General features: G+C 38.0%; 1 protein-coding gene across 2 annotated transcripts; it reads right to left on the minus strand.

Annotated features, from left to right (window-relative positions):
• TCTN3 (tectonic family member 3) lies at positions 1-27,259 on the minus strand. 2 transcript variants are annotated; one of them, XM_068548264.1, is made up of 14 exons: positions 26,942-27,259; positions 26,647-26,770; positions 26,208-26,326; positions 22,575-22,702; positions 22,230-22,338; positions 22,035-22,150; positions 21,525-21,560; positions 20,883-20,963; positions 19,664-19,789; positions 18,378-18,485; positions 17,834-17,928; positions 17,465-17,553; positions 13,419-13,556; positions 1-1,118 (listed from the first exon to the last, which is right to left on the minus strand). In XM_068548264.1, the coding sequence occupies exons 1-14, from the start codon at positions 27,174-27,176 to the stop codon at positions 886-888; spliced, it is 1,737 nt and encodes a 578-aa protein (XP_068404365.1). In that variant the 5' UTR covers positions 27,177-27,259; the 3' UTR covers positions 1-885. The 2 variants fall into 2 exon arrangements, with proteins under 2 accessions (XP_068404365.1, XP_068404364.1); XM_068548263.1 differs by having other exon boundaries at positions 17,400-17,553.
• Between the last annotated feature and the right edge of the window lie 16 nt (positions 27,260-27,275).

Consider the following 27,275-nt stretch of genomic DNA (forward strand, 5'->3'; position numbering starts at 1 on the left):
AATGTCTAATAAGTGGAACTGTTGGGTTAAAGTTTGTGAACATTTTTTAAGGCTTTTGATACATATTAAATAGCTATTTGCCCTTCTCTCCAAGTTTCTACCAGTTTATGTTCTCACTAAAAGTATTCGAGAGTACCTGTTTCTCCACACCTGTAACGGGCCGGCTGTAATTTCAATTTCATTCTATACAAATTGCACATACCCCTTTACAGTAAAACTTGCTCCTTAAAATTGAATACACGATTACAATAGAGACCTCGTGCAGTAAGAGACCTCCCGTATAAATAAAGGGAGGGAAGAAGACTGCATTATTCTCTAGATGATGTAAAAAAATGTTTTTCAAAGGCCTGTTACAAGAGGAGTGACTGGAGATAAGATCATCATAAAATCTTATCTAAGATATGTTAAGCAGCTTTGTAATTGGAAACTAGTCTTACAAGCTAATCAAATTATCAGAGGGGTAGAGAGGAAAAGAATACTTGGAGTATTCCTGCCTTGGAAGAGCAGATGTGCTCATTTCTAGTGTAAGATCTCATACGTTACAGTTTAAAAAGGCGTGGTAGATCACAATGAGATACCATTTCACACCCATTAGGATGGCTAATATAAAAATAACAAATATTGGGAAGGATGTGGAGAAATTGGAACCCTCACATACTGCTGGTGGTGCAGCCAGTTTGGAAAGTAGTTTGGCAGTTCCTCAATAGATTAAACATAAAGTTACCATATTGCCTAGCAATTCCACTCCTTCAGTTAGGTCGTCTGTTTTCCTAAATGCTCTCTTCTGGTCATGAGCAGGTGAGGATCTGTTTAGCCAAGATAAGCAGGGTGCCTCAGAACTTCCCATGGGGAAAATTGAAATCTGCTTCCTCTCCTTTTTTTCACTTAGTCTCTAGGTTGAGAACTCCAAGTAGTAAGAGACACAGGATAAGAATGGGAGAGACTGAGCCCTTTTGAGAGTCTACTCCTCTGCTGAATACCATTTTGAAGGGAAAGAAGAAGTCGAATGGCAATTTCCAGTCCATTCTGGGTTGGCCTCTTGGAGGCTCTGGCTTCTGGGTAATGTCCACAAAGGTCACAACAGTTGTCAAAGGTACTTCTGTTTCTTGTTGGGAATCCTGCAGGAAGAATGTCCGTGACAGGTCAGTGCTTGGTACCCATTCAAATAGCCCTCCAATTTCACTGTTATTATTACTTCCCTGAATAAAGACTCAAAACAAACTGCTCTAAGCAAGACAGACCTTTTTCTCATATTGATCCTATGTAGTTCTCCTTCTGAGTGAGACACAAGGAAATTAATTTCTTAGCAATACTCGAGGACACCAGAACTGTGAACAGTTACACCTACCAAAAGACTGACTCTAGCTTCCCATAGTTGGGGACCTGTCTGATATCAAAGAAGCCACTGCTTCTGTTATGTGTTCAGCAGCTCTACCTTATCAGGTAGAAACTGCTGCTGTTACGTGTTTAGCAGCTCTACCTTATCAGGTCCCAGAAGGCTCCAGGCTCTGAAACAGTACACACGTACTAGCAGTATTTCTATTCCTTCTTCAGTTGTAGAAAGAAATGTGAAACTTCATGGAAAAAGCAAAGAACTCCATACTGTAGATTAAAAAACCATCAAATTCACAGAATCTCAGGGTTAGAAAGGATCCTCGCAACCAAACACCAATTCAAGTCAAGTGAAAAGGATGCTCCTTGTCAAGCTGACTCAAGTATCTGATCTAATAGACATAGCTTTGGGTAGATATGGTTGCAGCCTGATGACTGGAATTAAGTTTGTCTAAACTGAATTCCCTTTGTTCTGACTCTGTTCACTAGGCAAACTTTTGATTATAATTTGACAGTAAATAACTATCTTGTTGAACCAGAAATGAAGATTTTCATTTACCTTCCTTCACTTTGATGCCACATATCTCTGCTGTGGTCTTTGGCAACAGTAAATATCAGGCTCTGGGGACATAATTTTGCTTGGCATACCCTTCCACAGACATTTTTAAAATAAGTGGATGTGGGGGCTTCCCTGGCGGCGCAGTGGTTGAGAATCTGCCTGCCAATGCAGGGGACACGGGTTCGAGCCCTGGTCTGGGAAGATCCCACATGCCGCGGAGCAACTGGGCCCGTGAGCCACAACCACTGAGCCTGTGCGTCTGGAGCCTGTGCTCCGCAACAAGAGAGGCCGCGATAGTGAGAGGCCCACGCACCGCGATGAAGAGTGGCCCCCGCTCGCCGCAACTAGAGAAAGCCCTCGCACAGAAACGAAGACCCAACACAGCCAAAAATAAATAATAAATAAATAAATAAATTAAAAAAAAAAAAATAAGTGGATGTGGGGCCAGTGTTGTGATGATCTGGCATGTCATACTAACTCTTCGGATTTTTTTTTTTTTTTAAACAGTGAAGCTCATATGGGACTTGACATAGAACTAATGTAACTTCTGTGGCATTGAAAGACCCACATACATTCCAAGTACAGCCAGCTTAGGCTGAAGATGCTGAGGGTATCCTGACTCCAGCCAGGCATTGAAGACTGGCTGAGACTAACCAGACAAAGAAAATGGGGAGGAGTTTATTACTTAAGATTAAGTAATAAACTTTCTTTGGACTTTAACTTACAAAAGGATTTCCTGTTTAGGATTTTAATTTTTCCCTAGGAACTTTATAATGGGGAGAGGATATACATTCAATTTTTGGAGCAAATCTTTGCAGTTGACATTATTGAAATACGTTAACATTGTTATTTAACCTCACTGCAGAATGCCTGATGAGCTATATAAGCTGGGATGGCTAGAAACACTTTGGGATAGGAAATAGAATAGGGAATGAATTTTCAGCCTTGGGTTCAGTGTTGCCTAAGAATTGATTTAATTAATGGGCTGTTCTGACTCATTTCAGAGCCTTTAGGGGGAGGGGAAATTTTAAACTGCCTACAAGCAGTCCCAGGTGTTGTGGTTATAACTGGGGTAGTGGCCTCATAATGGAAGAGTGTAGTTTTACATTAGGAAGCTCACTGCTACACACCCAAGCCAAATCTACCTATCTAGTGTTTATTAGTGATAAAGCTGATATTTTGATCTCCACCTGACTCTTTTTAATTGGTTTCAAGCTGAGGTAGGGAAAAGTGTCATTAGCCCCTGCAAACTCCAAAATCAGGGAACTTCTGGAGCCTTGGGGTCAGCCTATACTGAGAACTGACCTCTTAGATAGCTATGAGCCCAAGAAGGCAAACTTCAGGTCCATGTCTACCCAAATATATATATATATACACACACACACACACACATATACATACATATACACACACACACATATATATGTGTATACATATATATTTAAGTCTATAGTGGTATTTCAATGGCTGGGAAATCCCACATGGTAAAAGTTCTTCGAATTGTTTTCTTCAGACTCACCTGGGATTAGGCTCACCAAGAGCTACTACTGGACTTGATTTTAGGATGGCAATGTAAAGACAAGTCTTCTCTCTGTATATCTTAAAACCACTCCAATACAATAAGAAACAGATACAAAATTCCATCTTCACTGAAATGGGGAGAGATCATAATATGTGAATACAGAAAACAGATGGAGGCAAGGTTTCACAGAGGGAAAGAAGGCCAAACCTAAAAGCCTTCAGAGACTAGAAGAAGATCTCTGTAGAACCCTGAAAGACTCAGTAATAGAAGACAACAGGGAAGTAGGGATGAGGCAGGGACAGAAAATGGTTACTGAATGATACCCTCCTCAATGCAATCAGACAACCACCCTTTCCCTATCTCAACAAGAGACTGGAAAATTTAAACCAGAGAAATTCTGGATTTAGGGCCACTGGACATAGAAAAGGACAGAGTGAGGTATGGAACTAAAAATAGGGCAATTATTCTGTATAATGAAATCCCTTCCCCCAGTCTGGCTTCAAAATGGTGAGAGATGGTCTTATACACATACCCTTCAGTCAGGAGCCAGGAGGGTTTTTTTTCTGGAGAAAATTAACAGTCCCAATAAGAAGATAAAAAGATAATGACATTCGCAGTCCTACAACCCTCAAAGCTACTGCACCTAACCACCCTACAGTGAAGCCTACAAGTCAATAAGACTCACTCATGATCACAGAGCTTTCCATCAGTTTAGCACCTTACTCTTATTTTGGATAGACAGCTAGAGATTGCCAGGTAAGTGGGAGAAGTTTCTCATGTTAAAGAGAAAAACTGTACCAAATGAATGGAATAAACAAATTCAGAGGAAACAGAGATTAAAGATGAAGACAAAAAATTGTTAATATCTTAAAAATATATAAGAAAAGGATATTATGAAAAGATACAGAATAAGAGTGAGCTCTCAGATATTAAAAATGTGATATTAAAAAAAAATGTGATAGCCAAAAGAAATTCAGTAAAAAGACTAAAAGACAAAGTTGAGGAACTCTTCTAGAAAGAACAAAAAGATAAACAGAGAGACAATATAAGAGAAAAGAAAAAATTAGAGAATCAATATAGTGATCCTGTAACAGATTAACAGGAGTTCCAAAAGGAAAGAACAGAAAATAGTGGGGAGGAAATTATTAAACATATAATAATAATTGAAATTTATCAGAACTCAGCTTTAAAAGAGTAAAAAAATCCCATGAATTGTTTGGTATGATGAATGAAGAAAAAATACTACCCAAGGCCTCATTTTGTGGAAACTTCAGACTATTAGGGGTAAAAATAATATCTTAAAATGGCTTCTAGACAGCAATATTGGAAACTAGAGGAATGCTTTCAAAATTGAGAGTGAAAATTATTTTCAATCTAGAGTTCTATACCTAGCCAAATGATCAACTATGCATCATGATAAGGATGACGATGGTGGCTGAATAAAGTTATCTTTAGATGTGTGAACTAAAGAAAAAAATGTATTTTACATGCTCCTTTTTTCAAAGATGTTACTAGAATTTGAGCTCCACCAAAACAAGAGAATAAACCAAGAAAAATGAAAAAGTAATGTCTAGTTAACAGCAACTCTAACACAAGTAGGAAGCAAGGGGGAATCTCCAAGATGACAGTAAAGGAAAGTTCCAAAACAGCTGCTGGGCAGCAACTAGTCCATTTTACATCAGATTATGGAGGTCTTCATGAAGAAAATACGTAGGAAAGGTAGAACAAGTAACACTATTGGCAAGTTCAGCTGGCAATGCAGCTGGAAAACTGCATTGAGAGAAATTTTACAGAGCTGTTAAGAGTATGTGAGAAGTTTTAGCCATTAGCTCAAAGAAAACTAAAGAAATGAAATATGAGGTAATTATTAATTTTAGGAAGAATAAAACATTTCACAAAAATTTAATTACTTGGCTCAACATAAATGTATGATCATAAAAATGAAACACTGAATATTGACTTAATAAAACATTTTGATGTAACTATACTGGGAGAGTGGTGGGAGGGGTAGGAGAAGAGTAACAAAGCTAAACTCATCTACCAAGATAGGATGTCAATAGATTATATAAACTCTAAATTCAAGAGATAACTGAGTATGATATTGCTTAGAAATTGAGACAAATACCAGCAAGAAAGAGGAAAAGAGTTAAACAGGTTAATTTCTGGAGAGCAGGGGGGATATGGGACTTTATTTTTTGTTAAGAGATCCTCTTTTCCAGCATTTTTGACTTTAAAAATATGTTTACATATTATTTTGATAAATTATAAAATTATTAATTAATTTGATATATTATACCATTATGTAGCATTAGCCTAATCTGAAGGGGAATTCTGAGCTGTAATGTAGGATTTACAGTTCCAACAATTTGTGTGCTCCCAACCCAAGGCAAGGGAGTTGGGCTCTCATATTCCTATGCCCTTAAGTCATTAGTTAAGAACCATCTGGGAGATGTATATTTCCAGGCACTTGACAGGCAAAGTGGGTTCCAGTAGCTTGACAGTGGCCTTGCAAAACAAACAAAACAAAAAAGGAAGAAAAACTTCAGAATACCTACCAAATTAAAAAAAGGGTGGTGGTGGGGGGGGATGAAAAATACAAGGGTTACTGCAAAAAGTAGGATTACATTTGGTAGTCAACAGGCTATCACCATATAAGATATAAAAGAACTGAATGAAATGCCCAAACTAAAAACTATCCATCATCCTTGACTCATTCTCTCCCTCAACCTCTGCATCCAAGCAATCAAGTCCTATCTGTGATAAATCTCCTGAACTCTGTCTCCTTCCTGCAGCCGTCACATCTGAGCCCAGGCTATTAGCATATCCTGGAAAATTTCTGTAACAGTGTTCCAAACCTCACCTCGGTATTGCTCCACACCTTCTGTAAGGGTGGATGACGTCTATCTTGTTTACTGCACTATACCTAGCACCAAGCATGATACTTGGCACAGGGGAGGCACTCAATAAAGATCCTTTTTTGCACAAATGAGTAGAGGTATTTTGGAGATAGGGAACTAATATAAAGTAAGAAGAGATAAATAAATCACAAGGTAGTAAGTATGCCATAGCTAATTTGATAGTCAGCAATTACAGGTTACTTTGACTCCTCATCCTTCCCACCACACTGTAATTAGGATCTCTAAAGGTTGTGGTTCATTCATTCATATACTTATTTGTTAATATTTCAAATGAAATGCTTATTCTTCATATATTAAAAATACTGCCTCCATATTTATGTGGAGGTTTGGAACAAGTGCAGTCTAGTAGATAATCCAATAATTAAAAGGAACTTGAATGCACTTGCCAGGTCACTGGATAATACTGAATGTTATTGACCTATTTTAGAATCTGTGTTTTAGTGCCACATGAAGAAAAAGATTTTAAAGTTAAGTTCAGTGTGTTACACATGAATTCTTAAGTCTAAAGTTTTTTATTTGCATTTTAAAAGTTATGTATAAGCAAAATTAGAGAATTCACTGTTTAGCATGTGTAGCAAGAATACTGAAAAAAACAAAACAAAACAAAAAAACAAGCAAACAAAAAAACCCAAAAACCCCTCAAAGTCCAGTCATCGGGACTTCCCTGGTGGCGCAGTGGTTAAGAATACGCCTGCCAATGCAGGGGACACGGGTTCAATCCCTGGTCTGGGAAGATCCCACATGCTGCGGAGCAACTAAGCCGGTGCGCCACAACTACTGAAGCCCGCACGCCCAGAGCCCATGCTCCTCAACAAAAGAAGCCACCGCAATGAGAAGCCTACGCACCACAACGAAGAGTAGCACCCTGCTCGCTGCAACGAGAGAAAGCCCACGCGCAGCAACGAAGACCCAACACAGTCAAAAAAAAAAAAAGTCTGGTCATCTCTTTTCTTTTATCAAAACAAAAGGCACAAAGCCAAGTCAGCACATTTCTTTTACTATGGATCTAGTTCTGTTATGTATGGTTGACAATTTATTTCTACCTTAAGCTATAATATTTTATGATGTTTACCACCAGCAATTCTGTTTTAACACTTTGTGAAGCTTAGGGGATTTATTTGCTTCAGTTCAGTTTACATGCAGCAAAATACTTTGTCCCCAAGTAAGATTTACTGTTTAATAACATGAAAAGTTTAGATTAGATTCTGTTTGGCTTTGGTAATAAGAAGTACACCCTATATGTTACTATATTACATATTTATAATGATAACTTTTAAACCATTATGTGCTAATCCTCTATGTCAAATCAATACAAATGAAAACTATCACTATTAGAGAAAAAGCTGTGGATACCATCTCTTAGATTTATGTTTTTGTAGCTACATATTTCAGACTATGGACTATGTGCTATTAAGACTAAGGCTGTGATGAACATTCTTGTACAAATCTTGTTTTGGACATATGTTTTAATTTCTTTTGGGTAAATGTCCAGGAAAAATTGCTGGGTCATAGAGAAGATGAATTTGTAAGACTAAGTGATTGTACCATTTTTCATTCCCATAAGCGAAGTATGAGAACTCCAGTTGTTCTACATTCTTGCAAGATTTCATGTTATCACAGTCTTTTTGATTTTAGCTATTCTAGTGCATATTCTATTGGATAGTCTAGTGAGTGGTGTCTTATGCTTTTAATTTGCATATCCCTAATGACTAAAGATGTTGAGCACTTTTTCATGTTTATTGGTCATTTATGTAGTATCTGTTCAAATCTTTTGCCCATTACTAGTGGGTTTTTTTTTTTTGCTCCTTGCATTATTTATTTGTTGGTGTTCTTTGCATATTCTGGATATGATCTTTTGTCAGATAATGCATTGAGAAATACGGTCTCCCAAGCTGCAGTCTGGCTTTTCATTTTCATAACAGTATCTTTTGATAAGCAGAGATTTTAAATTTTGATGAAGTCGAATTTATCAAATTTTTAGTTTTACGGTTAATGATTTTTGTTTCTTGTCCAAGAAATCTTTACCTACTTCAAATTTGCAAAGATATTCTATGTTTCTTTTAGAAGCTTTATGACTCTGGATTTCACATATAGGTTTATGATCAAGGCATAAGTGTTTTTGTGTATGGAGTTAGTTCATTTTCTCCCCATATGTTTATTCAGTAGGTCTAGTTTTATCCAGTTGTTCCAGCACCAACTGTTTTAAAAAAAGTCCTTTTCCTATTGAATTTTTTGTGGATCTATCTTTAGACTCCCTGTTTTTTCTCATTGGTCTATTTGTTACCAGCACCACACTAAGATTTAGAGTAAATCCTGAAATCAGTAAAGTCCTCCAACTTTGTTCTTCTTTTTCAAAATCGTTTTGCTATTCTAAGCCCTTTGCATTTTCATGTCAATTTTAGAATCAGCTTGTCAATTTCCACAAAAATGCCTACTAGGATTTTTTGGGGTTTGCATTGATTCTATAGATCCATCTGGGGACAGATAATGGATCTGTCTTCTTCTCCATGAACATGGTATATCACTCCATTTATTTAGGTCTCTTGTAATTTCTCTCAGTAATGTTCTATAGTGAAGAAGTTTTGCATTCTTTTTGCTAAATTTTTTCCTAAGTATTTTATGTTTTTTCACGCTATTGTAAATGAAACTGAATAAATTCATCTTAAAAGTAACATCTAATTATTATTATTATTTTTAATTTTTGGCCATGCTGTGCTGCTTGCCGGATCTTAGTTCCCTGACTAGGGATCAAACCCGTGCCCTTGGCAGTGAAAGCGTGGAGTCCTAACCACTGGACCACCAGGGAATTCCTGAAAATAACATCTTGTTATTTTTAGATGTTTTCCTAGTGACTTTGAGAAAGTTTAATTATTACAAAAACAGTAAATTATACTGTAAAAAATTAAAGAATAATGATAAATAAAAAAGATATAAAAACACCATATTTCCAACACCAAGAATACCACTATTAACATTTACATCTTTATCTATACACACAGACATTGATATATGCATTTTTAACTATATGGGATCATACTGTATAGGCTGTTTTATAATCTACTTTAAAAAAATGAATCTCTATTTTTTCATGTTAATGGTATTTCTATCTAAAATATAATCCATATTCAAGTTTCCTCAACTATCCCAAAATATACTTTACAATTGTTTGTCCAAATAAGAATCCAATGCAAAAACATGAACTGCATCTGCTTGTTATATTCATGAGTCTCATTTAATCTAACACAATCAGAAATGGTGGTATCTATTATGATTGTTAGAACTTATAAGTACATTTTTAAGAAGTTAGCTGATATCTGGTATTAACACTGATTTTAGGAGAACTAGTGATTTAAATACAGTAAAATTAATAATAATTTCTGAAAAATAACTAATGAATTATTTATATATAATACTTTCCAGATAACATATACATTATTTCTCCATATTTTCTTGGGGAAAAACATATATTTGAGGGAAAAACCAATGAAAAAATTTTAATACCCTCACTTATTTTAAAAATGTCAGTGAAGTTATCAAGATTTTCAAATGAGTCAAAGAGAATGCATATGTTAAAGAGTAAATGTTCCTAAACATCATGTGTCAGGGAGAGATCTCAGGTGGTTATACATTTTAACATATGGAACAATGAGCATAACTTTAAAAAGTTCTTTAAAAAAATAAAAAGACATAATAAGATAACAGAACAACCCAGTGAACTAGGTAAAGTTCTATACAGGCTACTAAGAACCACAGAAAGGGGCAGAGAACTTCTATAGTCTAATCATTCATCGAGAGAGAAGCAAATAGTGGTTAACTGATCCTTGAAAAAGAAAGACTTTAGTGACAGAAACTTTACTGACTGTCATAGCACCAAGTCCACTGGTGGTGTTACTGTTGCCCCTTCTCGGAAGAGAGGTCATTTGGTATTCTCCAATACATCAACAGAAACGAGAAACAGAACTGTTTGTTACCAATCCAGCCACTTCCTAGTCCTTTCTTCCATAGCAATTATTTCAAAAAATCTAATTCTGAATTATCCTTATTTTGTTTAGTATTCTTTATCTTTCCTAGTATACTGCCTGTTTAATTAAGAGATTGTGGCAGAGATTCTTAGCCGGGCTTCAAGAAATCAATAAATCCCTTGAAACTATAAAAAGAATGTTGTGTGTCTGTGCATTTTTCTAGTAAGTGAATAGCTTTCAACAGATTCTCAAAAGGATCCATAAAATTAAGAACCACTAAGACAGACTGATAGCTAGATTGGCAGTTTTTCTAGCATATGCTATTTAATTGAGGTATAAACACTGCTAACTTTCATTTACAATATAATGAATAAAAGGCATTTATTAAACAATATATTTAGCTTTGAAATGTAGTCAGAGATATATTCTCTAAAAGTTTTGCAAATTGCAAATTGTGACCCACTAGTGTCTAGCATTAAAAATAAAACAGAATAAATTACAATAGAACAGACTATCACAGAGTGTACTGCATAAAGATAACATTTCATAAAAATCTTATTTCAGTTTTATATATGTATGTGTTATAAGCTGGGTTGTGATGTAAAATATATTTCTTACCATGGATGATAGCCAACAAAGGTTGAAAAACACTGCTCTAATTCCTGCTTATCTCTTTTGTGTTTTGCTTTAAACCTATTTGATATGCTATTTATATGGAAATTCAGAACCAAAAAAGGTATGATAATAAAATAATAATGATGAAATGATGAGCGATATTTACTGAGTATTCACTATGTGCCAGGAAATGTGTTAAATGTTTTATTTTATGATCTCATTTAATCTGCACAACCTAATGAAGTATTATTATTAATCTCCATCTTATAGATGAGAGTAATTAGATTTAGAGAAATAAAATAACTTGATTTGGGCCTACGTCTGTCTGACTCAATGCCTGGGATCTTAATTACCACCCTCAACTTCAGGCAACAGGTCTCCTAGATAATCCAAAAAGCTTGAGGATCCACTTAAATATAGAAATGAATATTATAATTCTAGAAAGGTTCAGAGCCTTGATCCTGTGATGTTACACTGTTCTTTTAGCTCACTTATTATTTTGGTTTTATTGATTCAAAATATTCTTTATAACTAGTTGTTTCTTCCTTGAGATATATTTTCTTTTTTAAATTAAAAGAAAGTTTATATTCAGACAGAAGACATGATGTATTTTATCAAGCCCCAAACTTAAAGATCCCTTTAAAGGACCAATTAGTACAAAAACATAAGCAGCAGAGTACCATGTAAATAAATCCTATTTACTTCATGGGTTTGTTGTGAGAATTCAATACTAAAAACATAAAAAATATTACCAGTGCCTGTTACATAATAAATGTTCAATAAATGTTTTGCTATTATTATTATCATACAAGAAGACAAGGAAGTCTACACAGTGTTTTGCTTAAATTCTTCCCTATTTTGTAGTTTGTTGTTGGGAATGTTCCAAAAATTTTGCTGCTTCACTTTTTATAGTGAGAGGAATTTCAAGTGTTTCTAAAGCTACATTTATACCATGAAAAGTCATTCAGACAGTTCAGTTCAAAATTCAACCGACCTTCATTTCAAGGTGCAAAAACACAAATGCCTACCAGCCTAAGCAAATAACCTGAATGAGAGAAGTGGGACGGCTAAGGGTGGGTAGGTACAGGCTGTGTGAATGGGGTACTCTATTAGTTGAAATCACCATTCAGCGGCAGGAGAGTTTATGCCATGCAGGAGTATAGGATCTTTACCACCAGATTTTCAAGAGAAGTCAGAGATCTGGATGTGAAGGTAAAATTTCTTGATTTTTAAAGGTTGACACAAATTTAAAAAACAAACACTTTGTAGAGGGGGCAGACTAACCTGAAAAGCTAACCTCTACTAAATACTAGAAAAATACAATGATTAAAAATATCTAGACAAGAAAGAGGTACTGGGTAGCTTCAGTGCCTAAGAGAGCCAGAGATTCAGGAAGATAAAAACAGTCCTGTAGGTATCCTCCCAAACTACACAGGTATTCATAAGTAAAGATACAGTTCATAAAAGTAAAACAATAGATTCAGTGCAGTATCTGTAACAGATTAAATGAGTCTTACAAAGAGTTCTATTTTATTCAGTAAACCAACACAGGGAGAATGGAATGTTCTCATTAACACAGTTTCCAGCAACCTGAGTTTTAACACATTTACAGGCATGGAGAGCTAAGGTGGTCAACTCTGTGGTGAGGGAGGAGCTAAAGGTATTTTACTTCTGACTTAAATGTAGTCTCTAGTTTCTTTTCTGGGAGGTAAACGCAATGACTTACAGGTAATAATTTCAATTAGTTTTAATTTCCATTAAAAGTTAATAAATTCATACATGAATCAGTTCACCAGGACCTAATGATTTCTGTTTTGGAACTTCTAAAGCTAAGTGTTAGGTTCTAAAACCAAGACAGATGCTAAAGCTGTCTTAAGGCACATCATAAACAATGGGTATATGTTTACTACATATTAAAATTATTTATTTTAGGGAATTTCCTGGTGGTCCAGTGTTTAGGATTCTGCACTTCCACTGCAGGGGGTATAGGTTCGATCCCTGGTCTGGGAACTAAGATCCCACAAGCCGCATGGTGCGGCCAAAAAAAAAAATTTATTTTAATGGAGTGCAATCAACCAAGAATTGATGACTACAAACTAGCCACAGTAGTAACTTTAACAGCAACCAACAGGCCCAGAGACTGTAATTAGCATGTGACTGTCACACTGAATACAGTTATGGAAAATCTTTTCTGTGGTTGAATCAACCAGTGTAGTAATACTGGTATGATTAAGTTAAAAGAACTAACCTATTACCATAGTCACGCAATTAAAAAAAAAAAACAGAAAAAAAGGGATATAGATTGCATTCACCATAAAAACATGTTAAATTTCAGTAACCAGGCAGGGAGGATTGACTTGAATGTTAATTGTGTCAGCTCATTCTAACCAAACACTGGCTGGTAGCATAAATTGGCTCTCAGAAGTTAAAAAATTATCTGGTCATCAAACGGCTGATAAGACAATCGAGGCTTTGCAAGGCTTGGTGGTCCTTTATGAGCCAAGACTTACCTGTATGGGCTGACAGTGGTATAGGAATCGGGCTCCTGACACATGAGCTTGTGGGTTGGACTGGAGGCCTACATATGCCCACAATATCTGGATCTCCAAGGAAACTGGTATGACACAGCAGGAAGTACAATGCATAGCCTGCAGAAGGGAAAAGAAGCATTTGCTTCAATTGCTGATGGTTGCCCGTAGTTATTTACCATGAATTAAGTAGCCACTGTTGCTTAAACATTACACAATAACAGAGAAGGCAATGTGGCTTAGAGAAAGGACACAGAAGTTCGTAATAGGCCATATTACTGTCCATGAGCTTAAAAAATTAATATTCTAAAATGGAAATACTAATGTAGAGATTAATAAAACATGAGCCCATGTAGAATGGTTATAAGAAGTGCTCAGTGAGTGGTGCAGTCAGTACTGTGGAATGCCAGAAGAAGAAACAGCCTTTCTGGTTGAGGATGGTTTTGTGGAACTGGGATGAGTAATATGTGACTGGAAGAAATAGTGTTTAAAGGAAAATTTACGTAGAGAGATGGCATATAAAATGGTACACAACTAGAACAGCACATGATGCCATTGAGACACAGCTGCTGATTAATTAGAACAGTTACTGAGTGTCTCCTATGTGCCAGACATGTGTGAGGCACTGGCCTTGAGCAGATCACTTGACTGAAGCAAAGGATTTGAACACAGGAACAGTGAAAAGATCAAGGAAGGACATTTCAGGGTTAGATTATGAAGTCCAACCAAGCAGTGTGACCCCCAGGAGGATTAATTCCAAGATGCAGGAAGCACTGATGGAAGTGAGGACATAAATCAGGAGGTTACTATAACTTAGCAGATACAAACTATCCTCAAATATGCCTGTGCTTTTCTAACTTCATACTTTTTATAGTAAGGCTCAGACACAGGCAATAACATGTCTAAACTAGGACTAGGGGAAGACAGACTATGTTTATGTTCAATTTGTTAAGGAACTGTCAAACTCTTTTCCAAATTGGCTCCACCATTTTGCAGTCCCACCAACAATGTCTGAGGGTTCCAATTTCTCCACATTCCTGCCAACACTTGTTATTGTCCATTTTTAAAATTATAGCCATCCCAGTGGGTATGAAGTGGCATCTCCTTGGGGTTTTGCATTTCCTTAATGGCTAATGATGTTGAACATCTTTTCATGTGTTTGTTCCAAATATTTTAAAACACTTTTCCTTTCATTTATTCTATCTACATTAGGAAAAATTTTCCATGTTATCAAATATCCTTCAAAAATGTGATTTAAAAATATAAATAGTAGGTTTAAGAATAATAAAGAGGGGCTTCCCTGGCGGCGCAGTGGTTGAGAATCTGCCTGCCAATGCAGGGGACACGGGTTCAAGCCCTGGTCTGGGAAGATCCCACATGCCGCAGAGCAACTGGGCCCGTGAGCCACAATTACTGAGCCTGCGCGTCTGGAGCCTGTGCTCTGCAGCAAGAGAGGCCGCGATAGTGAGAGGCCCGCGCACCGCGATGAAGAGTGGCCCCCGCTTGCCGCAACTAGAGAAAGCTCCCGCACAGAAACGAAGACCCAACACAGCCATAAATAACTAAATAAATAAATAAATTAAAAAAAAATAAATAAAACAAAAAAAAGAATAATAAAGAGTAGTTCCACTATAATCTCAATCCTTGTCACTAACCATCCCTTTTCTGTACTCAGCCACGTATTACCCAAAACCACGCTCCCTCAGTAAGGCTGTATGAAGTTTAAGAGAACTCAGTTTGACTGCAGTTCCCCAAAGGCTGGATCAAGTACATGTAGCTACTTATCCCCCAAGTCTCATTAAAGGAAAGAAGTATACAAGGAATCAAGTCATAATAGTGCTGAGAAAGGGAAAGGGGGCACTTTAAAAATAATCTCTAAGGCGAAAGGCCTTTCAAAGTCTGAACCAAAACGTGAAAGTTGAAAAAAAAACAAAAAGAAGATTGATAAATCTCACAATATGAAAATCAATTTCTGCATGGCATGAAAGCCATAAACAAAGTCAAAAGACAAATGACAAACTAGGAAAAGAATATCTACAAATCATACAACAGAAAAGAGCCAATTTCTCAAATACAAAGATTTTCTACAAGTTATAAGACAAGTAATTCAATAAAAATGGGCGAGAGATATAAATAGATCATAGTGAAGAAAACATGAATTGTTCAACTATATGTCAAGATACTCAACCTTACTCATAGTAAGAGAAAAATAAAACTACAATGGGATGCTATTTTTCACTTATCAGATGAGCAAAAATTAAAAGTTTGATAACCCAGTGTTGAGGAGAGTATGGGGTAACAAGCCATCTCATAGATGGATAGTGGGACTGTAAATTGGTACAACCTGATGGGAAATAAATTGGCAATATTTATTAAAAATTTAAATGTATATACCTTTTTATCTAGCAATTCTACTTCTAGGATTTATCATATAGGTTTATTTTCACACGTATGAAATGGTGCCTGAACCAGGTTATAAAATGCTACACTGTATGTAACAGCAAAAGGCTGAAAACAACCTGAATGTTCACCAATAAAACTGGCTGAATAAATTATTTATGGTTCATCCATATAATGAAATAGTATGCAACTATACCATGCAAAGAATGAGGAAGCTTATTATATAATGATATGGAATAAACTCTGAAGGTCAAGTGAAAAAAGCAAAGTGCAGAGCTGTGTTTATGATATTATATCATTTGGATTAAAAAAAAGAATATGAGTATTTACTTGTGTGAGCATGCAATATCTCTAGAAGGAAAGAAACTAGTAACTCCGTTTGCCTCTGTGGAAGGGAAAAGTTGTCTGAGAGAGAGTTTTATTTTGTACTTTTGGAATTTTGAGCCAAGTGTATGTATTATTTATACAGAAAAATAAACAATTAAAAAGTTTAAGTGAAAGGAAATAAAATTAAAGGTACAGTTGATTAAAGCCAGGAGGTAGGGGGTAGGCAAAAGAGGAAGAAGAAAGATTTCTTTATTTTACTTAGACACACACAGATTTCCCTATTTTACTTAGACTGGAATCAAGAGGTACACCTGCTGAGCTCTGATGTAGTGGCCACCAGAAAAAGTAAAAACAGAAACAGCTAAATGAGATTTCTTCAGGGGCAGTGGGTACTGAGGTTTTTACTTTTCATTAACACTATTCTACATGGTTTGAATTTTTACCGTGTTAATGTATTTTTACTAAACGTAAATGTAAAAATGTAAATTTTTATAACACAAAGAACACAATTTCAACCTCAAAGAAAGAATTTGTGGGCTTCCCTGGTGGCGCAGTGGTTAAGAATCCACCTGCCAATGCGGAGGACACGGGTTCGAGCCCTGGTCCGGGAAGATCCCACATGCCGCGGAGCAACTAAGCCCGTGCGCCACAACTACTGTGCCTGCGCTCTAGAGCCCGTGAGCCACAACTACTGAGCCCGCGAGCCACAACTACTGAAGCCTGCACGCCTAGAGCCCGTGCTCCGCAACAAGCCACCGCAATGAGAAGCCCATGCACCGCAACAAATAGTAGCCCCCGCTCAACGCAACTAGAGAAAGCCCGCGCGCAGCAACGAAGATCCAACGCAGCCAAAAATAAATAAGTAAATAAATTTATTTAAAAAAAAAAAAAGAATCTGTGCTGACCAAATATTCAAGAATGTAAGAGAATATTTGAAATATATATGAAATATATTTAGTTTATTTTTCTATTATGAGTAAGGTTGATTTTGAACCAGAGGCCAGTCTCTAGACTTCCTACCTTCAAATTTTTCTCTAAGTGAGGAAAGTTATGTATAAACCTAACCTGAAATAATGACTTCAAACGGGCATGATTTCTTATATTCTTTCTTTTATGACAACCACATTATCTTTCTTCTATGACAACCAAATCAACTATGGAAACAGGGCTGGTTTTAATCTTAATAAACAAAAAAGGAAAGTGAGCTTTGGCCAGAATGTGTATTTCTCTCCTTACTGAAACACTGCAGTTCCTGCTGAGGATTCTGGCCCACTCTCCCTTCCGGGCTGGGTCAGCATTACCAAAGATGGCAACGTGCTCTGGTCTGGGACTTCCATGAAGAGTCTGATAAATCTCCTGCTGCAAGTGGCTGCAGTCCACCCTTTTCAGCCTGAAATGAAACACCACGGAGGCTGGAGTCCAATGCTAACATAATAATGTAATTCATCCAAACATTAGAAATGATATCTTAAAATAAACTGAAGGAAATAATCCTTAACAGATATAAAGGACTGGCAAAAAAAACTCTTAGTAATATTAATATTATTTAAACATTACTCCTAGCTAGCATTCTCTGAACTCTGATTTCAAAATAAAAAAGTTGCCACATCAACATATTCCCTACAGGCAGAGACAAATTTGTTGGAAATGATGTGGAAGCAGAGAATTACCTGAGCTTGCATCCAGATATTGCATTCACTCCAAATTGTACTTCGTGTCTCTTAATAGAGCAAGTTCCATCACCCTTGCTCTGTAAGAGGGTCATCTGAGGTGGAAGACAATGGTCAAGGAGATCATAAAAGAAAAAACAGTAGGCAGATTGGAAAATTTATGCTTCTTATTATTTCCTTAACGCTTTTTATACTTTATTAATATCATATTATTCAAGTCACAATTCTTTTTCCTCTGGCAATGAAAACATAAAGAAACAATTATTGTTTTTCCAAAAATGGATGACCACACACCAGCATATAAATATTTCGTTAAAACTAACAAAATTCAGTCAGGATCCTCACCTTTGGCTAGGCTAATGTAAGTTCTAAAGCCTTTGGTAGCATCAACATTTGAGAACATAATGTATTAATGGTTTAGTAAAGCAAGTCCGCAATACCTAAAAAATGGGGGAACCTCAGAATTGGAAAATCCAAAAGATCAGTAGTTAAAGTTTTTCTCGTTAGGCTGCAATAGGCCACCCAGAGACCCAAAGAAGGATACTGAGTGTCTTCTATCACCGGTTAGAGCCAGGAGTGGCTTCTCAGCAATATAGCCAGGATTCCCACTTCTAAAACCAGTAAGCGAAGCAGCTGTGCTCTGTTGAAAAGCCTGCAGAAAGAGTGAAGGAAAAGTCAATATGGAGAAAAGCATGCTCTCCCACCTTCCAGTGTGGCTTCATACCCTTCCTTAAGGCAATGCTGTAGGTTAGCTGCACTGAACAATCTGGCTTCCTTCCACAGTGCAGCATTTTGCAGAAATTGATACTTCAGCATCTGTTACTGTTTTTTATTCACTAAAATAAATCCTGAGGATCTGAACGTTGATGTTCACTACATGCTACTTCTACCAAGGATTACAACTAAAGATCTATCAACGATCTATCAATCCTGTTTTTCAAAATTACTATTAATTTAGAGCTATGTTCAGTGTGGCTAAAACCAGAGGAGTTTATTTATTTTATTTTATTTTTTAAATTTTTTAATTATTATTTATTTATTTATTTATGGCTGTATTGGGTCTTCATTTCTGTGCGGGGGCCACTCTTCATCGCGGTGCGCGGGCCTCTCACTATCGTGGCCTCGCTTGTTGCGGAGCACAGGCTCCAGACGCGCAGGCTCAGTAGTTGTGGCTCAAGGGCCTAGTTGCTCCGCAGCATGTGGGATCTTCCCAGACCAGGGCTCGAACCTGTGTCCCCTGCATCGGCAGGCAGATTCTCAACCACTGCGCCACCAAGGAAGCCCCAACCAGAGGAGTTTAAATGTAATTTAGAAATATATTTTAATTAACTATAGATGTTCCACAGATGAACGCTGAGAGACATGGGATTTGCTTGATCACTTGAGGGTAGAGTTGAGAAGAAACTGGACTCTGCTGGGTTCAAAAAGAAAGAAAGTGAAGAAAGCCAAAAGGTGGTGATCAAGACTGGAAACTTAGATTAAGTGGGAAGTGAGTAAAACGCTGAATGCCCAGAAACATGAAAAAAGCTAGTTAAAGAATTTTTGTGGGATATTAGTTGAGTTTATGATTCAAAATGACTATTTAAAAAAAGAGTTTGGATTTGTGAGTGAAGTCCTGCTTTGCTGGGGGAACATGCTAATGAATAAACACTGTTGAATCCTTATCACTTGAAGTTAAATTATGGAATATTAAATGTTGAGGCTTCAGTTGACAGATTGAACTAGTCCTTCATATTCTTATTCTATCTTGTGTGTGTTACAGAAGCAGGGGAGCTGCCTCTAACCCGATATTTCTTTCTTCTTGATCCCCTGTAGGAGAAGGGCCCTAACCCTGAAGTGAAGGATGAAGTGTTGCTGGAATGAAGTGCCTGGCTCAACAGTCAGGTTGGTTTGCCCAAAACTGATGGACACTTTCTGGATTCCAAAAGTCCCATTGGTTTCTATCTCATAGATGACCTGAAATACAAAAGTAGAATCAATTAATAAAAATTATTTTGTGGGCCAATTATGTTTAGTACAGAAGATTTCCTGTCTTTAAGGGTTTTACTATAACTGAATGAGGGAACAGAATGGTGACTGTAGTTAACAATATTGCATTATATATGTGCAAGTGGCTAAGAGAGCAGATCTTGAAAGTTTTCACCACAAGAAAAAAATTTGTTAACTATGTGTGGTAATGAATGTTAACTAAACTTACTGTCATGATCATTTCACAATATATATGTGCATCAAATCATTATGTTGTACACCTAAAACTAATACAATGTTATATGTCAATTAGATCTCAATTTTAAAAAGTAACTGGATGAGAGAGACTAAAAAAGTAATCTTAAAAATGCCAAATACCAATACCATGAAAAGATAAAATTTGACTTCATATTATATCTACACATGAAAAAAAGAGACTGGATAGAGCTCTTTGAAAGAGTTCATGGGAGAGGTGAGTTTATGGTAAGAACTGAAAGGGAAGAAAAATAAGTTTTGATCTTGTGCAGAGGAGGTGAGTAGGAGCACAGGCAGAGGTGAGCATGGAATGGAAACCCGGTTTGCCTGGCTCTCACAGTGTCCGAGGATGAATAAAGATGGTAGCTGGAGACGGAAGTCATGAAAAAGTGAAGGTAACCTGAGATTTCTGAGCATAGTTTTTAAAATGATGCTTTCCAATAATTCTTACTTTTGCTGGTTGATTAGAAGAGAGAGAATAAAGGAAAAGAAGTTGACTAGTCTATTTCAGATGTTCAGATGATACTGACTTTGTCAATAAAAGAAACTGTGGTCAGTAAAAACCATAACAGACTGCACATGGGCAAAGAAAGAGGAACCAGAAATAATCTTAATGTTCTGGATGTGAAATGCTAGAGGACGGCAGCAATGGAAACGACTGAAACACGCAGGGAGGAAGGTGATGGGCTCAGTCCTTGATGTGTTAAGTTTCAGGTAATGCTCAAAAATTCACGTGGGGTTGGCCTGGTACTTAATGGAAGATGATGTACCTCTGCTAATGTCGATCAACATACATCAGTCCAGAATCTGAGGTCAGCGTCCCTACCTGGGAAACAACATTCTGACAAGTGTTTCCAGCCAGCAGAGGAGAGTCAGCCTGTGAGACAGGTGTTACAGGCACCTGGAACTAGCACGGGAAAGAGGCAAATCAATTAAAATTGAAAGCAGCACTTTTTCTTCTAGTTACATATTATGCTGAAATGAGTATTTTTCCTTTTTGACCATCACCTTCCTCTCTCCTTCCATTGCCAGTCTACAACTTAAGTTCAAAAGTCATTCTAATTCGGCACTTCTCAAAACATATTTTTTGGAACATTACTTCTATAGATATAAAATAAAGGTTCCATGGTCAAATAAGTTTTAGAAATACTGTATCTGACACTTCCCTCTTAGAGATTAAGAAGACCCTCTAGCATATTAAAGACTTCAAGTAGTCCATCCTAAATATAATGTTTAACTTTATTTAACCGAAGTTTCTCAAACTTACCTAATACCTTATGAATTCTTATTTCATATGATGCTTATTAATTATATAGAACAAACAGAAAAACACTCTTTTAGACTCATACTTGAACAGTTTGATGCATCACACACACATTCTCTTTCACCATTACAATCTAGAGTGAAACTGCCTCAGATGTAAAGGGACCAAATATTCTTTCGTTTTTCCTGGTAAAAAGCATCATACCTTCGTATTCTGCAGATCACTCAAACCTCTTGGAACCTAGTATAAGAGAACAGCAAGGACATGAGTGTGCATATATCTTAACATAAAATCTCCAGGAGCTTGTGGTTTCTCATTTGGGGGAAAAAAAAAAAATCAACATTTTTTTTCTACCTGACTCTTCCTTACACTAAAATGCCAGAAGCAGGGCTGAGCGGAGGCTGGATGCACTGTGGTGCCCACCTACTCTGAGTAGAGCTCTGACAAACAGCAAAAGCAAGAAGTTCTGGTGAAATAGTGAGATGTCACCCCATCCTACCTCCCTTAGCAAATTCCACTAGCCAGAAAGGTGAGAACCTCTTATCCTGGCTATCTATCCCTACTTCTTTCATCTTTCTTCAGGTGACAGGGCTTTTAGGCCCTCTGCCTTCTACGTAGCTCTTGGGCATCCTGACTTCCAGTTCAGTGTTTGTGGGAAGCATGATAACTTTTTAAGTCCACAGTGGTGACAGTGGGGAGAGAAGGGACACCCACCTTCAAGACTGTGAAGTTATGATAAGAGGCAGCGTTGAGGGTGGGATCCAAGGTACAGCTATCTGCCAGATTCTTGAAGAAACGAGCACAGGTTGTACTTTTACTCTCCAGGAAACCTTAGAATTAAGGGAGTGGTACATGAGAAAGCCTATTTTAAACTGAACAAAAATGCTGGCACTTGTACTCCAGGCTCACCTGCAGGATTGTTCTCAGCACAGAGTCCCCCAGCTCCGACTCCTGCAGGCTGCCTCAGCAAGCCTATTACAGACCACTTGGGGAAGTAAGTCAGAATGGGGTCCCCAGCCTAAACAAAGTATAACAGAAATTTATTCACAGTGAGATTGGACTGAACTCCACCAGAAAAGAATAAGCAGAAACAAAAGTTAACTCAATAGGTTGTTAACATGGACAATACTGCCCTCCAAAAGAGCTGACAGTGGCTAACCTAGTTGCAGGTGGGTATCTCAAATATACCTAGTCAATTGTCAGTATGCGGGGAAAAACCAAACCAAACAATCCCTCCCCCTTCCGTAGGCTCACCCTGTAAAAAGGTGGTGGTGACTGGGTTTGGAATGTTGAAGTGAATGATTCACCTCCAAACTCTGTAGCCAGGGCCTGGAAGCTGGTTGCATTGACCTTTTGGAGCTTCTGGAAATAGTTTAATTTTGCTAAAATATTTTTAAAAAGAAAAGGGGTTTAGATAAAATAAAATCATTTTTAAGTATCTGGCATACCAAGAAACTAATCTTTAAAAATATTTTTATTGAGGCATAAAATATACACAGTAAAGTATGCAAATGCACTAAACTTAAGCATAAACTCAAAGAATTTTTAAACATTTATATACTTTTATTTCTACCACTCAGAACATTTTCCCAGGTTCCCAATCAATACGCCATCTTCAGAGATAATAACAATTTTGATTTCTATCACCTAATAATTTATTTGTAATTTGTTAATTGAATTATTGTTTTAGTATTAATATCTGAGATAAGAATATGACCAACGAATGCCAGTCAGTTCCAAGTCTCTGATGCCAGGAATGTGTATGATTAGCAATTTGTGATGAAAATAGGAGTCTCGGTAATGCACACATTTGTCCCATACCAGAGGAGTCTCTAGTACAACAAAATGGTACTGTTTCCATAGGAAGATGGCAGAGTTGGAGACAATATTTGACTTGTCCTCTCCAAGTCTTCCAATCTCCTCTAAACTTCAACTAACCATTCCTCATAATAAGGTTTCCATCTCTCAAGTATATGGATTTGTCGTATTTTATTCCTTTCACCTTATAATTTCTACATTCAAGATTTTTCAAATACACCCAAAGGGTATTTTCTCTAACAATTTTGTAATTTATATTATAGCAATGTATAAATCTATCCAAGCTCCTGCAGCCATCTCCTTATGGCACTTCAGAACCAGAAGAGAGATGTAGGTAAAGGCCTCTGACATTCTCCCCTGCCCAGAGGGTGGCCTGTAATGCACAACACCCTGTTTTACCACCCAAGTTTTCTGCTAACTTGAAAAAGGAATGTAGCAGAAAATTGGCCCATACTAGTTTCTTTCTTTCTTCATAAATATGGTCATTTGGACAGATTCAAAAGGAAATCAAGACGTGCATCACCAAAAGCTAATAAAGATGCTACATTACATAAGCTTGACCTTTATCCTCTGTGATCACAAAGTCCTAATCATTTGACTTTTCAGCTTTCTCACGGAACACGAAATGAAGATAACTCTCAATTCTGGGGCCTTTCAGGCTACTCACTTTCTATCTGTCTCCTAGATCTTTATCACTCAAAGTGTGGTGCACAGACTAGCAGCCCCCCAGCATTACCTGGCATGTTGTCAGAAATTCAGAATCTTAAGCCATGCTCCAGACCTACTGAATCAGAATGTGCATGTTAACAAGATCTCCAGGTGATGTGGGTGCATATTAGGATTGAAAAGCCTTGCTCTGGAACAGGTGATACTAACGCTGCTGGTCTGCAGACCACCTTCTTCCATCTCTGATCCGAAATGTTCAAATTTTAAAGCTTCCAGGAGCTGTTTAATATTTCCTTCAGAACTCATACCCTGAAAACCACATGGAAGAAATACTTACCTCATTAAAAAATGTAGTTATTTCTATCTTTATAAATGAAAGAAAAGTTAAGCTAAAAAAAGAAGGTACGTTGAGATGGAAAATATCCATCTGAATATTTTTTCATGGCTTAAAAGAATAAGAGAACATTAACATTTTGTCTCTCACTGTAGTGCAGGGATATTGGTGGTAGTGATGGTAAGCAGGAATAATGCAGATAAGAAGCACAGGCTAAGGATAAATAGAATTTCTGTCTAAAATTTCTACCATCATGTATGGTATATTACACCCAACAGGGCTTAAAGGTATTTAGACTTAGATTGATACAATTTCAGATGTGGAAGGAAGCCCAGAGATCATCTGGTCCAATTCCATTAGGAAATTTGGATCCTAAGAGGTAAATGAGTTGCAAAAGGCCACAGAGCCATCTGGCAGAGCCAGGAGTAGATCACAGATCTCCCGATTCCTGGTCTAGGATTTTTCCCACTCCATCATGTTGTACAGCCTCTGACTAACAATGTCTGTTACAGCAAATATTAAACACTGTGGGCAAAGATATGGTCCATCCTTTCTACGCACCGACAATTTACCTGGGGAGACACAACATTCATATAAAATGATAACAATTCAAAGTATCCCATAAGTTCTAAAGGAGTGATTCTCAGGTGTTGCTGGGGAAAGAAAGTTCAGAAACACTGGTCTGGAAACAGTATGGCATGGGAAGCAGGGGGGGATTAAAAGCAGGCAGCACCAGTTGGACACTACTGTGATATCCCTGGAGCATTTTCATGAGGCTAGAACTAGAAGGCAATGGGAGATTTGGAAAGGATGAGGCAGCTGCAGCCTTATTTTAAAATGCAGCATTTGCCTTGCTCCCTTTACCTTCTCACAACCTGAATGGCCGCAAGGCTCCTGGTAACTGCTTCCAAATTCAAGGCCCCTCAAACCCAAACTTGGTTGCTTTATGAAACAAATATAGTTTTGCAATTTATTTTCTAACAGATGAAACCAGGATGAGCTGACTTCCAGAGTGTAAGGGACATTTAAGTCTATTTTATGTGAGAACATTACCTTGCTTCTTAGACAATAAATTTAAAAAACATATATTAGATGTACATCTTTAAAAATGTTATACTCATCACCAACAACTTTTTAAGTCTATTTATTTATTTATTTAGGCTGCGTTGGGTCTTCGCTGCCTGCTTTGCTGCTGGGCTTTTCTCTAGTTGCGGCGAGCGGGGGCCACTCTTCCCTGCAGTGCACAGGCCTCTCACTGCGGTGGCCTATCCTGCTGTGGAGCACGGGCCCTAGGTGCACGGGCTTCAGCAGTTGCGGCACGCAGGCTCAGTAGTTGTGGTGCACGGGCTTAGTTACTCCACAGCATGTGGGATCTTCCCGGACCAGGGATCGTGTCCCCTGCATTGGCAGGCGGATTCTCAACCACCGCGCCACCCCAGAAGCCATCTAAGTCTATTTAAAAACCTTAATAACAATTACCTTTCATTTTTATTGCACTCTACAGTTACAGAGCACTTTCACATTCAGAATTAGTGATATTATTTCTCATTCTGCAGTTGAAGAAATGAGCCTGGAAATTTGTTCAAGTCTGTGCAGCTGGTAAGTAAATGAAGGGCTGAGACCCAAGTCAAATGCTCTTTCACCTATATTGTTGCCTCATAAAATAAAAACAAGGTTGATGTAGACTCATTTGTCAAAGACATTCATTCACGTAATATTTGGTGCCTCTTATGTCAGGCACTGGGGATTCAGTGAGCCCCTTCATGGAGATCGTAGCAAATGGGAGATATAGTCTATCTGTAATCCTCTGAGCTAAAAGGGCTGACTGAAATTAAAGTTCTGTATGGGTTTTCTGGTCCACAGCCAAGAGGGCAAAAGAGATTGCCAATGTTCACTAATAAGAGAAAAAAGAAGGGGCAGGGGTACAGGTGGAAGGAGAGGGAGCATGATAGAGATCCAAAGGGGGGAAAAAAAAGTTTAAAAAACAAAGAAAAGGAAAAAACATCAGAGACTAAGCTAACTCTCCGTAAATGTTAGGCAATAGGAATAGCCAACATATTTCTACTCACAGTTGTTCACATGGACACAAAACTGCTTAATTCCATTTGAATCCATGAAAACTCTTGAAGGAAACGGGGAATTACTTCGGAAGATAAGAGAGTTGTCTACACACACCCAACTTGAAGACCTGAGGAAACAGGAGGGAGAATAGATACATTTAGAATGAGGATTCGGTCCAAAGAAGGGTGCCCCACCGGTATCAGTCAGATGCCAAAGAGAGGACTCCTTGGGCAGCCACAGGACAATACGAAGATTCTATTCTATTGGCCAGCCCTGCTCTAGAGCATCAGAAGAGGAACGGCTCTCCTGGGAAAAACCAAGGTAGTTCCATTCCCAGGAGTGGAAGTGGGGGTGGGAGGCACGAAGGCTAACTCTTCCTACTTCCAAATGTTACTTATTCTACAGCCCCAATCCCCTTTAGGATTCAACCTGAGCATCGCAGCTCACCTCACGCTGCCTGGAAGGCAGAAGGAGAAAACTGTCCTGGGATGGAGAAGATAGCAGTCCCTGTCGCAGCAGCAATTCATATCGCAGGCACCGGGAGTCAAGTCACAGACACAAATCGGTAAGACTATAAAAGTACAACATAAAGCAGAGCAAATGGGGTGAGGATCCCCAAACTCTTCCAAGTGTTAATTCCCCTTCTTCCAACAGCCCCACTCCTTACTTTATGGGAATTCACTTTGTTCACAGAATTTGGATCTAAGTCAGCAGTTTCCAACCCCGCATCCTCTCCCCTCACCTGGGAAGAGATCCACGGTCCTATTTCCAGGCGCCGAGGGAGTCACGACAGTAGGACCCACTGTAGAGACGCCAGGCACCTCCGAGGAGGATTGAAGGGTCTCGCCCTGCGTCCTTGGCCCCAGGTCCGATTGGGTGGACACTGCCCCAGACGGGGACGGAGATGGCTGAGGCCGGACCCCCTCGGGGACCATCAGGAAGAACACCTGCAGTAGCGCGAGCTGCGAGGTAAACATGCGGTAATACAGACGTCCCCACCAAAGGGTTTGAGGTGGGTTTCGGTGGTCTCTAGACGCGTCGCTAGTGAGTGGGTGGGAGGAGTCGCATGGCGTCTG

This window comes from Eschrichtius robustus, chromosome 7 (genome assembly GCF_028021215.1).
Source record: "Eschrichtius robustus isolate mEscRob2 chromosome 7, mEscRob2.pri, whole genome shotgun sequence".
NCBI classification, from domain to species: Eukaryota; Metazoa; Chordata; class Mammalia; order Artiodactyla; family Eschrichtiidae; genus Eschrichtius; species Eschrichtius robustus.